The 13,877-nt window shown below is 34.3% G+C and overlaps 1 protein-coding gene across 1 annotated transcript; it reads right to left on the bottom strand.

The window, feature by feature from the left end:
* Positions 1–3,215: 3,215 nt before the first annotated feature.
* On the bottom strand, positions 3,216–5,193 carry LOC131026211 (uncharacterized). Its single transcript, XM_057955991.1, has 4 exons — positions 4,655–5,193; positions 4,509–4,566; positions 4,211–4,430; positions 3,216–4,131 (listed from the first exon to the last, which is right to left on the bottom strand). The coding sequence occupies exons 1-4, from the start codon at positions 5,124–5,126 to the stop codon at positions 3,874–3,876; spliced, it is 1,008 nt and encodes a 335-aa protein (XP_057811974.1). The 5' UTR covers positions 5,127–5,193; the 3' UTR covers positions 3,216–3,873.
* Positions 5,194–13,877: the final 8,684 nt, after the last annotated feature.

Raw genomic sequence — 13,877 nt, forward strand, 5'->3', positions numbered from 1 at the left:
TGGGTGTTCAAAACAAAGACCAATTCAGACGGTTCAGTCAACAAATACAAGGCTCGTTTGGTTGCTAAAGGATACAAACAAAAGGAAGGTGAAGATTTCAATGAGGTATATGCTCCTGTTTCTCGACTCGATACCATTCGCTTGATTATCTCACTTGCCGCTCAAAATTGTTGGAAGTTGTTCCAAATGGATGTAAAATCTGCTTTTTTAAATGGTTATCTGCAAGAAGAAATCTATCTTGAGCAGCCTCCAGGTTTTGTCAAAGAGGGCGAAGAAGATAAAGTGTGCAAGCTCAAGAAGGCGTTATACGGGTTAAGACAATCTCCTCGCGCATGGTATGGTCGAATTAATGAATATTTCATTAAATTTGGTTTTGAAAGATGTCCTCATGAGCACACACTTTACATCAAAAGAAATGACAAGGGAGGTTTTATGGTGGTGAGTCTTTATGTTGATGATCTTATCTTCACCGGAAACGATGTGGAGATGTTGACAGATTTTAAAAGCTCTATGATGAAAGAATTTGAGATGACTGATCTGGGAGAGTTGCATCATTTTCTTGGGATTAATGTCCAGCAATCGACGTCGGGAATTTTCATTTCTCAAGAAAAGTATGCAGCTGAGATCTTAAAGAAATTCAAAATGGAGAATTCTAATCCTGTATCAACTCCTTGCATTACTGGATTAAAGCTCAGCAAAAATGGTGAAGGAAAACTCGTGAATACCACCATGTTTCGAAGCTTGGTAGGAAACTTGATGTATTTAACTGCCACAAGACCTGATATTGTCTTTGCTGTAAGCTTGATTAGTAGGTTCATGGAGAAGCCCTATTCTAATCATTGGGAGGCAGCAAAAAGAATTTTGAGGTATGTCAAAGGAACACTTGATCATGGCATCTTTTATGAAGCACAAGTTCCTATCAAACTTGTTGGGTATTCTGATAGCGATCTTGGTGGAAGCATTGATGATTCTCGAAGTACCTCAGGTTATGTTTTTAATCTTGGAAGTGGAGCTATCTCTTGGAGTTCAAAGAAGCAGCCGATTGTGGCACTTTCTACTACCGAAGCGGAGTACATCGCAGCTTCTTCAGCTGGTTGTCAATCTTTATGGATGAGAGGTATTCTAGAGAGTTTGAATTGCAAGCAGCCTGGTCCGACAACTCTTTTTTGTGATAATAGCTCTGCTATCTCTGTGTCCAAAGACCCTGTTTTGCATGGAAGAACGAAGCACATTCGTCTTCGTTTTCATTTCTTAAGGGAACTTGTTAATGAAGGTGAAATCAACATTAAGTATTGTCCAAGTCAAGAGCAACTTGCAGATATATTCACTAAACCACTTGGAGGACCATCTTTTGCAAGAAATGCTGCTGCTTTGGGAGTCATGAGCAAATTCAATTTACGGGAGGCATTGTTGGCTAAGTTATAAATTGAATTTCTAGAGTCATAAGTTACATGGGTGAATATGAATCATCTACCTAGTATTGAATGTATTTATGAGTTTTCATTTACTCTTAGATGCTTCGTATGCCTAGCTTACTAGTATAAATAAGAGTCTAGTTGCAAGTCCATGTAACTCACTCCAAAAATAATACAATCAATCTGTTTCTCCAAAATATTATCTCTCTCATTTATCCTACAAAATCGAAGCTGAGGCGGTGAGTTTAGATCTAGGGTTTGTGAGAGAAGGGCGGCGCTGTGGCTGGGGAAACGAGCTGCGATGGTCGTCGGTGTTGTTTGTGTTATAAGCGAAGTAGAGGAGGGAGAGGGATGAGGCAAGGTGGTGGCCTTGTCGCTGCCATTCGCCGAAAAATTCAGGGAAAGGGGGGCGGCGTCGCGTGTCTATATTCTGGGGAAGAAGAGGACGAGGGATAAGGGAATCAGGGGGCGAGGCGGCGGCCGACGGCCGGCGCTGCTGTCGTCTGCCGGAGAAGAAGAGAGAATGGGGAGAGGTTGTGTTGGGAAGGGGGGGCTGACGGGCTGAGTGTGTGTGTATGTGTATTTGTGTGTGTGTTAACTTAAAGAGTTAAGTTTAATTAATTAAATTAATTAATTGAATTTAATTAAATTAAATATTTTCATTTTAAGAAAGTGGCCACTTTTAATGGGACAAACCAAAATGAAAATATGGTCACTTTTATTGGGACGGAGAGAGTATTATATTTATATTTTTGCTTTTATCAAATATACGTATAATGTACGTTCTTTCTGCTAGTTGTATATAAATTAGTGAACTTTCAACAAATTTTTATTTTGCACATGAACTTTAAAATTAATTTGCATTAAAATTACTCAACTATAAATTTTTTTTCCTCATTTTGCATACTAGTCCATTTTTTGGCCAAACTTTGTGCTTGAAACGAAGTTGATTGCATCCAACTATGCAATACAATGTTAGTTATATTTTTTCACGAGGTCATATATTTATTCCACATGAGCATATTTATGTCAATTAAGCATATTTGTGCCATATCACCTCATCAAAAAATAGGTAAATATGTAAAATGAGAAAAAAAAATTAAAGTAATTTTAATACAAATTTTAAGTTTGTGTCTATGATGCACGGATTCTTCAAAAATTAGCATGTACGGCGAATCGAATTCTTTTAGGGTGCGATTCTCTCGGATTCTCGTCGGATTCGCACCCGATTCGCCACGTGGCGTATCTTTTAAAACAATTTATAAAAATAAACCGGATTCGCAAATTCCATAGGTGAAATTCACGTATCTCGTGCACGAAAGGCCTACACAAGGTTATTTTGATAATTTTATTTTCAGTTATGACTTATAAATTGGATAATAATATTTGAATCATTATATTGCTGCTCAATTAACTTATATAATTGAAAATGCTTAATTTTTGGGTAAAATAAAATGTAAATTACATATAATTAATGTAAGAAAATTTAAATTGTGTATATTTTCTAAGCATTATATATCATAAAATTTTAATAATTAGATGTATCCTTGCCGAATCGCACCCTATAATTTTTAAAAACCCGTATCCCCGTACTCGTATCGTATCGCCCCCGCATCCGCATCCCCGTACCTATGCAACATAGGTTTGTGTACGAAATGAGAATTTATTAAAAGTTTAATAATTAATTTATGTGCAATTAACTCTTTATTAAAACCGGTGTCCTCAATCAAAACCATGGTGGGTTGAAGGAGTATTTCATAACGCGCGGGTATTGCTATGAATTGAAGAGGAAGAAAAATATTGTGAATAAAAGGAACGATACGCGTATGCCACCATTAATATTAGCAAATCAAATAATTAATGTAGATCCGAACAATCTCAAACCAATTCTTGAAAGGAATTACATGCAAAAAGCAACCCAGAAAATTACAGATTGTAGAAAAACACAATAGAAATAGGTCTCAATTGCCAATACATTGGTTTTCTAAATATAGATGAGGTGAGCAACAGTTTGTGTTAGTAAAGTGTGATATTGGGTAAGAATAATGTTAGGCGTAGGCGGCAAGACACGTGAGAAATGAATAGGAATTTGAATAGAGAGCTGATTAATTGTAGAAAAAGAAAGAAAGAAGCAAGGAAAAGATGAAAGAAGAAGAAGAAGAAGAAGATAAGAAAAACTTATAAATGATACCCCACAGCACATGCAGCCTTATCTGTCTGGCACGCCACCTTTCTTTCTATTTCATCTTTTCCTAATATATATGATATGATATGATATCCACCAATTAATAATCATAAACACAAGTCAACCAACTAGTTGAGTTGAGGGGGAAGATACATAGTAATAGCATAGAGGCCAAGACCAATAATTTAGGTACGGTATAGATGTTAGTATGTATATAAATGGATGAATATATTATATATATAGAGTGGGCAGGTTGTTGGGGTTCCTAATGAATTAATTAGAAAGGAGAATTTGAGAGTGCCTGGGACAGGTGAGCAAATGGTCGTTGGTGAGGCCGGCGGCCTGCATGAAGGAGTGTATGACGGTGGGGCCCACCTGCCGGAATCCCCTCCTCACCATGTCCTTGCTTATGCTCTCCGATTTCGACGTCTTCACCGGAATCTTCTGGCTCCACTTGTACGCCGTCGCTATTGCCTTGTCGTTCACGAATCCCCACAGATACTTATCCAGCGATCCCACTTCCTTCCAGATCTACATTCAACTCGACAATAATTTTTAATTCCAAATATGCATCCACTACATTAATTTATTCATTCAAACAATTAATTACCTGGAGGATCCTCTTAGCGTTGTCCACCGCTCCTCTCACTAGACTCAACTCTATACGATATTGGCAGCTGATGCCATTCATCTTCTTCTCCGAATACTTGGAAACCGCTTCCACATCGAACCCTGAGAATGCATCCCTAAAATCTTGTCTTTTCTTCAGCACCGACGTCCAGTCCGATCCAACTTGAGCGCCCGTCAAAACCAGAAGCTCAAACAGCATTCTGCACCGCACCATTAATTAATTAATTACATTTCCTTTTTAATCACAAGCTACAATTAGTAAGAGCAAGGCGACCTACTCGTCGTTATGGACGGGCACTCCCCATTCTTGGTCGTGGTAAGCCACATAGATGGGGTCTGCAGCCACCAAGTTAATATACTCCATAAAACAAGATGAAGAATATGGGTATGAGGTAGTAATGAATGAATGAATAGACATATATACCTGAATTAGGGGTTATGAAAGTGCATCTCTTATCGTTAATATTATTAGCAGCAACATGATCGAGAGTAGGCTTAGACGACGACTTGGTGGTCCTGCCGTAGTGAGCGATGCGCATTTTCCTCTGCTCATGAAGGCTGGCAACCTGCTCTCTTCTGGCCGCTGCAATGCTTCCTGCCTCATACTCCACAACGGGAGTGTAGCTGAAGGTCTTGGACTTGTTGAGAGATTTGAGGCGGGGATCGATCAGAAATACTTGAGCGGTCGAGTTGTTGCGCCTTTCTAAGAGAGGGGCGCGAATGTTGGAGCCCTGCTGCTGCAACTTAGACTTGAAGGAACACATGTTGATAATAGAATTGGATGATGATGGATCAAGTGTTGAGGATATATATATAGCAATGAATCCAAGTAGAGAAAAAGGTGGGTGTTGGTGTTGGGGTGTAGGGACAAGTTGTAACATGGCAAGGTTGGGCATCTGCCGCACACTCTCACACAGCTTCTCTTTTGCCAGCCATGCACCCTGCGTGGCCCTAGCTTATTTCTTTTTGTTTAAATTCTTAAATGAGTTGAGGAATGTATTTTCCAATTGGGACCTACTTGTCACGTTCATTCAGCCTACCCCCACTTCAATTACGCATTAAAGCCCATGTGCTCCCTAAATACTTACCATACATCTTCCCTTTTCCCTACTAATTAACTACCATTATCATACTAACTACCCTAGCTAGCTAGCTCATGTGTCATGTCACACGCCCCCTAACTAATTCATTTCCTTTACCCTGGCCTCTAGCTATATCATCATCATCATCATCATCATGTAGTATAATTTGTTTAATATATACTTATAATACCTCGGTTTCCCCGATTGCAACTACAATGAATCCACCTTTAACCATCTCTGGTTACTTAATTAGTAAATTACTACTGCTATTTACACTATTGAGTATTGATTCATTTCTGAGAAGAATTAATGTTAATAATTAGTGATTGTCTCACTGACAAATATAAAGATGAGGGATATTCGTTTTGGATGAAAAGGGGAACACACCATGTGCTTTTACAAAAATAATGGCTTCAATCAATAATGTAATCTCTCTTTCAAAAGACAAAAAGCACGACACATGAGTGGATCACTCCCCCTATTACACTTCATTTTCACAAATCAATTTATCATTTATATCTAAAACATATATATGCACCCACCTATCTTCTTCCTCAAAAAATTACCTTCTTCCCCTCTAGCTCTCGCAATTTTCACAAGAAAAAAAAAATTGTGAATAATTGAAGGAATAAATCGGAAGAGGTTGGTATATTATTATTATCATAAGCTAGTAATGGGATTTGGCAGTTGCACATCTACCGCATATTAATGCCAGGTTTTGGCACATTTGGTTTTCCCGCCTAATCAAACATCTATTAATCCAGTGTGCAATCCTGATTAGTTTTATCTGTTGGATCATGTTTATCATCTGCAGTTGCACTGTGAGTGAATAGGAGTATTAAATAAATTGATGTGAGAGAAATTAAATGTGAATTTCTTGGGCAGTAACATGTAATGATGATATTCTTAAAAAAGATTTTAAAATATTATTCACCCATGCACTGATGCTTAATAGTTTGACTAATTAAACAGAATTATATATTACTATTTGTTCATTTGTTGTACTGATATTGACGTTATTATATATGCGAATAAAAATTTTCAAAGTACTAATAAAAAACGTGAGTTTCAATACAGAAAGTAATTGTATGTTGGATTTTTGGTGTAAAATTGTTTCATAAAAATATAAATTAGAATAATAAAATTATTAATTGCTAAAATTAATTAAAGCTGTAGTTGGTTAATATATATTAAGCCTAATTAATAGGTTATACGATTCAGTTTACAAGGTTTGTAGAATAGTTTATATATTGTTTTTAAATTTTATAAATTGATTGAAAATATAGTAATAAAAAAAGGTTAAATATTTAGTTAACAAAACACAGTACTATTTAACACATGAATTTTGATTTGTCTCTTTTTCCACTCAATTTTAATATTTATATTTCTTGATTTTTTTTTTTTACTTTCTAAGAAATGTTTGTGTTTTATTATCTTAATAACATAAGTCGTATATTGTGAAATTCTTTTGTTTTTTCAGTTCCTATTTTTTGTATTATGTATAAATTTTCAATTTGATTTCATTACTTTGTATTGTTTTTTTTTTGTCACTTAAATTCATTTATACAATTTTATAGTACTCCTATTATCTAGGAGTATTACAAATACGTATGAATAATTGGACCATGCGACTTATTAATAATTGGACCGTGCATCGCACGAGTAAAATACTATGGCGGGTGTGTTCAGCTCTGGCAATGGAAATTTACTCTAGCGAATGTTGTCAGATCTGGCAATGGGAATCTACTCTGGGACGCGGGCCGGGTCGGGTACTTATCAAAGAACTTAAGGCGTTTTACCAAAGCAACACACCTTATGTTTAATCTCCTAATTAATTTTACAGCCGGTCTCTTGTGCGGCGACGTAGATTTCCACCTAGATTAAATGAGTCCACGTGGATTTGTCTTACGTAGAGGAGAAGAAGAACGGCTGAAACGCTGTCGTCTAGGGCTTTTTAATTCCACCTAGATTAAATGAGTCCACGTGGATTTGCCATGGTGTAAGTCCGGCAATCCACGTAAGTTTCCGATTCCCGAAAAAAAAATTGTAGGACATGGATGATATTTTTGTGATAGGTTGGGTACCGTTTTGATATTATCGTTAGGGTGGGACATTTTTGAGAATTCGCTCAAACGATGGGACAGAAAGTGACATTTACCCTTATTTTTTTGTGGCTCATTTTTTTATATATCTTATTTTTGTTGTGGCACATATGAAGAATAAATATATATGAGTTTAATTAGGCTCATATATTCAATACAATACTTCTGAATGTAATGTAAATTATCAATTTTGTATTATGTAATGTAAATTATCATTTTTGTTTAATTTCTCTGTATTATATTTTACTATACATTACAATATTTCTCTGTAAATTATCAAAAAAAATTTAGACTCCTATAGTACTTCTACTATACATTATAAATACGTAAATTATCGGACCGTGCGAAGCACGAGTATAACTTAATTAATTTGGGTCTTCATATTTTTTTGTGGGCCAAATTAAAATAATAATAAAAAAAATATAATTTTTGGTCCATATATAGAATTACTTTATATGCACACGGATTTTTTTTTATGTATTTTTAATATTTTTAATACATAAGTTACTTATTTAATATGAACTGTATGATATGAAAGTTATTTATTATTTTAATTCCTATTTTTTGTATTATGTAATATACATGATTAATTTTGTATTATGTACCAATACTATACTTCACAAATACGTATGAATATTCATGTCGTGTGAATCACGGGTACGTTACTCTTATTATATATATTACTTTTATTAAATACGTATGAATATTCATGTCGCGTGAAAAATTGGACCGTGCGGAGCACGGGTATAATACTAGTGGGATACTACATCAATCCTCCCATGTCTCTATATTTACACGTGTAAGTCCGCGTGCGGAATCCTAATTAATTAACTTCGGCATATGATCAATTCACTATTAAATAAAAGAATAAAAACAGAAAAAGAGAATATTTTTTTTAATAATGTTATTTGGACGAAAAATGTCCGAACAAAAATTATTAAATACTTTAAATAATTTATATTGAAATTTTGATTCAAAATAAAAAAGAATTAAGTTATTTTTATTGGTTTCTCTATATTGTAGTTTTTTTTTGTAATTTTTAGATATTTTTTAATTTTTATTGTTTTTGTAAGTACAAAAATTAGTAAAAATTAAAGTGATTATTAAAAAGTTATAAAAAAAATATGGGGAGAAAACAATAATACTAACTAAATCCTATTTAAATTTGAACAATTTTTTTAAATAAATCATTTTTTAAAAATATTTAACATTTTTTTGTTCACACACATTTTTATCTAAATGGCACTACTCAAATTTATTTTAGTAATCAAGAAAAAGAGAATTAAGTATATGACAGAGGTAGAAATTAGAGGAACGAAAGACGGATTAGTTAAGTAACCAAATCTCATGGTGGGTACATCAAACTATATAAGTATATATCATTATTGCCGTTCTTGTTGCTATGCACGACTTTTCTTTTTAGTTCGAAATTGAAGCGTACTACTCATCTTGGCAGCAAAACAGTTACTACTGCTATGATGAGTTATTATTGTCATTTATTCATTATTAACAGAGATTCTCTGTCCATTGCACACAATTCATCAATTTTATACTCCCTCTCCGTCCCAATAATATTGTCCCCTTTCTTTTAGACACAGAGATTAAGAAGTATAAAATTAGCGTTGTAAAGTAGAAAGTCCCACATGTTTAAGAAAAAGTAAGTATAAGTTAATTATCCTTGTTTCTCCCAAAACATGTATCTCTCTTTCTCTCTCGTCACTCTCTCCCTCGACATACAACGCCGTGCCGCCGGCGACACCATGTTTAACTCCGGTGACTGCAACATCATTCTCAGCCTTAATAAGATTTCTACTTTTACAAATTAAAGAAACACACCATCATTCATCACAGTCTTAAAGAAACACACAAATTAAAAAAAAAAAAAAACACACACCATCATTCTCAGATTCAGCGCAGTGGAGCGACGCCGCCACCACGCAGATCTCAGATTCAGAGCGGTACCCCAACCCCCAAATTGCTAACCCTCATTTCTTCTGTAAACCCTCATTTCTACAGGTGGCGGCGGTGGTGGCTCCGGCCGTTCGGCCGAAGAAGATGAAGCAGGAGGGGCGAAATCGAAGGGTGGCGTTTGGGGATTTAGGGCTCGGAGGTGGAGACGGCAGCCCGTCGCTGCTGCTTCGCCAAAAGGAAGCCAATGGCGGCTGTGTGCCTCGATGATTGTGCGTGTGTCTGTGTTTTGTGAGAACAAAAAGAGAGATGAGAATGGAAGGCAGACGAGAGAGAAAGAGGAGGCGGTGGCGAATAGGCGATCAGCGGATTTACAGAGGGGAAAAGGGGGAGGGGGAGGCGGCGCCGGCGGAACAGATGGGGAAGAAGAGAGGCAGCGCCAGTTGAGTTTAGGGTTTCTAAGAGAAGGGGGAAAAGGGGTCGAGAGGTATAATAAAGGGGGATTTGTGTAATTGGGTTAGTTAAAATTATGTTTAATTAGAAATTAATTAGTCCTTAAAATTTACCCAAAAAGAAAATGGGACAAGATTATTGGGACAAATCAAAAAGGAAAGTGGGAGTATTAGTTAATTATTAAAATTGAATAATTTTAATGAATTTGAAAATAATTATTTTTTAATGGTTAATATAAATCAAAAATAAATTTTTAGTTAATGTAAGTGGTGAAGGCGGTTCTTACCAATACTATTTCTAAACTATGATTCCAATGAGTCTAACCTGGTTTCCCAATATTCGGCAGTATATTTGTCTATGACTCCTAACTCACTCTAATTTCTCACCAGACCTTACGTTATTTCCCTTATAACGGTCGAATTTCCTCTCTAACGATAATATTTCTCTCTCATCTTCCTCATAATGACTGGACTAGTAATTCAAAAACAACCACCTTCATACTTCCACGTTCATACTATTTATAGGCCACCTTCTACAATGGGCATATCAGTAATTTCGATCTTTTGGTGCGGATGGGTATTTTTGGCCATTCACTCTTTATACAGCCTACTGCCAAGGGCTAAACGGCCTTTTTTACTTTAGAGCATCTTCCACGTCAGCCGACATTTTGTTAGTTGGAGGTGGTGGTCCCTGCAAAAAAAGGAGATTGCATGCTATTCGGAATTCGGTTACAATCGTCTTGCAGGTGCACACTTTATCTTTTAGTACAAAGTACTATTTGGCCGTATTTCACTCAACTCTGCTTCATTAGGCAGAATATCTACGAATATTCGTCTCTTCCTCTATGACAGGGCCTTCTTCCCGATGGACATTGTTGTACTCTGGTCTGTGGAATCAGATCTACCTCAGAAGTTACTTCTTTGATCTGTCATCTCTATTCTGATCTGTTTAGTTACGAACAAATAAAGTCCGAGGAGGAGAAATGGGAGAACAGGGGGCATTCGGGATGAACTTATGCTAATATCGAGAATCCCGAATATCATCCTCATCAGTAAGAATGAAAGATAAAATCATATAGAACTTTAACGTATATTTACTGAATTAATATATTATTATAATATTTTTTAGATAAAATTTTTCTTGTTTTAGTAGAAAAGTGAAGCAAAAGTGCAAATGTATTTTTTAATGTAACAATAAAAGATGAAATCAGATTTATGTAAATTAACCTAATATATTGATATATTCATGTAGATTTTGTTAAAAAATACTCCATTCGTCCCATTGATATTGTCTTGTTTCTATTTTCGGTAATGATTTTACACTACAAACAATATGACCCCACACATTTACACATTTTTACTACACTACTTTTACTCTTCTTAATAACCGTGCCCAAAAGAAATGAGACAAAACAGAGGGAGTATTTATCTTGTAGTCTGTAGATTCCTAGGTTCAAATTTGGACCACACATTTTATCTACGGCGCACTAAGCATGCGAACGTGACAGAGGCATTCCAAGGTAAATACACGTATGGGTGATTTTAAAAAAAAATTAAAATATACTCCCTCTGTCTACCAATTCGTGTCCTAGGGGAATGTGGCACGAGTTTTAAGAAAAAATGTATTGCTATTTGTTGGGTGGAGAAAGAGACCCACAATTAGTAAATATAGTTGAAAAAGTATATTGTTCATTTGTTGAGTGGAGAAGGGGACCCATAATTAGTGAGTATAGTTAACTAATGAAATTTTTTAAGATTAAAAGTGGTGGTTCCTCAATGGCATAAGTGTAAAATATAAGAGTAGTAATTAAGGAAATAGTTACTAAAAATAAATAGGACACGAATTGGTGGACGGAGGAAGTATATATATATATATATATAGAACCCGGGGCAAATTGTTGTTCATGCGGTACATTGATTTGTTCGTAAAAATTGTAGATCTGTTCGTTTTTATTTCACGAATTCTCTATTATCTAAATATTTAGCATTCTCTGTTTAACTTTTCTCTCTCTCTCTCTCTCTCTATATATATATATATATATATATATATATATATATTATTTTTTGTCGATTTTTTTTTCGTATATATATATATATATATATATTATTTTTTGTCGATTTTTTTTTCGCATGACCGCTACCATTATTATGCATATAGTTGAATATAAATATGCATATACATAAATACATATATGCATAACATTACACATAAAAATATGCATATTATTATGCGACCCCTTAGGTAGCTCTCGTTGCTGCTCGCCACCGCTATAATTATGCAAATAGTTGAACACAAATATGTATATACATAAACACATATGCGCATAACGTTACACACAAATATGCATAGCACTATGTGCGATCCGTCAAGTGACCAATGACGAGAAGCACCTGACGGATCACATAATCATATGCATATAATTGAACACAAATATGCATATACATAAACACATACATGCATACTGTTACACACAAATATGAATAGCACTATGCGATCCGTTAGATGATCAACGATGAGAGGCACCTGACATGTCGTATAGTCTTATACATATTTCTATCCAACGCCATGCAGATATGTGTTCATGTTTATGCATATTTGTGTGCTATTATATGCATATTTATGGCAGCGACCATCTCACAAAAAAAAAAAAAAAAAAAAATCCCACTCAAAAACAATAAAATAAAAAAATAGTATATACTACTCCCTCCATCCCACTATAAGTGGCTCAAAATTTTCCGACACGAGAATTAAGAAAAATGTGTAAATTTATTAAAAGTAGTAGGAGTGTAGGACTCACACTTTTTTAAGGGTTAAATTTTTCCATTTATGGAAACAAACCACTTATAGTGGATGGCCAAAATGAAATACATGCCACTTTTAGTGGGATAGAGAAAGTATATTTTTTAAATTTTCAAAAAAATTATTTTTATTTTACTCCTACGCATGTATTCTTGAAAGACAATTGCCACATGTCACGCTCCTAGCTAGTGCGTCACATACACACATTATGTAGTCCATATTTGAGATCTATATACTAATTAACGTGAGATATACAAGATCAATTTTCTGTAGCAATATATAAGATGAAATAGATTTTTAATCAACATCTAATGAATTAATATATATATATATATATATATATATATATATATATATATATATATATAGGGGCGCGCTCCAGTGAGACCCCCTATTTTTCGTGTAACATGAGTACAATGAATAAGACATATAATACTAATGAACAAAACGTATATCTAATGAACAAGATGTATATACTGATGAAAAATAAAATTTAAAAAATTCGTGATGAATAAGACATATATACTGATGAACATGGCCGTATATACTGATGAACAATGCAGTATATACTGATGAATAACAAAATTTAAAATATTCTGCTCCCTCCAGGATTCGAACCCTGCGAAAAAAAATCACCCTCCAGATACAATATCAGCCATAGGATTGAAAAATAAACGCACCAGATCGTGCCCTAGATCTCACTAAAATTAGGGGGTCTCATTGGAGCGCCTCCTATATATATATATATATATATATATATATATATCTTCTAAATATATTTATTGAATAAAGATATTTATTTACTAATAGTATGAAATAGCTATAGATATATATCAAATAGATTTAGTGTATTAATACATTCTTATAAATTTATAATATATTAGTATAAAATTATTTTTAAAATAAAATTTGTAATAGAAATATAATATGCAATTTATATTTTGTGCCCAAGATAATTTTTATGTTATTATAGATATTGATTAGTGGTTGGATATACTTTATTTTCAAAGCGTGTCTCCAGATGATCGAAGTATAACATAAACTCATTTATGTAGTAGCGAGTATCAGATGAACCACAGACAAAGGTAACTACTACACTACTCATTAATTAATTATCCTCATCTCTCCAACAAATTAAAATTAATTTATCAGCAGGAAAGCCTACATGAACTTACACACAGATCCGTATATATATAATTTCATCTCTTACCATGGACACACACAGAGATGAACAGATATGTATATATATATATATATATATATATATATATATATATATATATATATATATATGCATGTATAG

Source organism: Salvia miltiorrhiza, chromosome 5, assembly GCF_028751815.1.
Source record: "Salvia miltiorrhiza cultivar Shanhuang (shh) chromosome 5, IMPLAD_Smil_shh, whole genome shotgun sequence".
NCBI classification, from domain to species: domain Eukaryota; kingdom Viridiplantae; phylum Streptophyta; class Magnoliopsida; order Lamiales; family Lamiaceae; genus Salvia; species Salvia miltiorrhiza.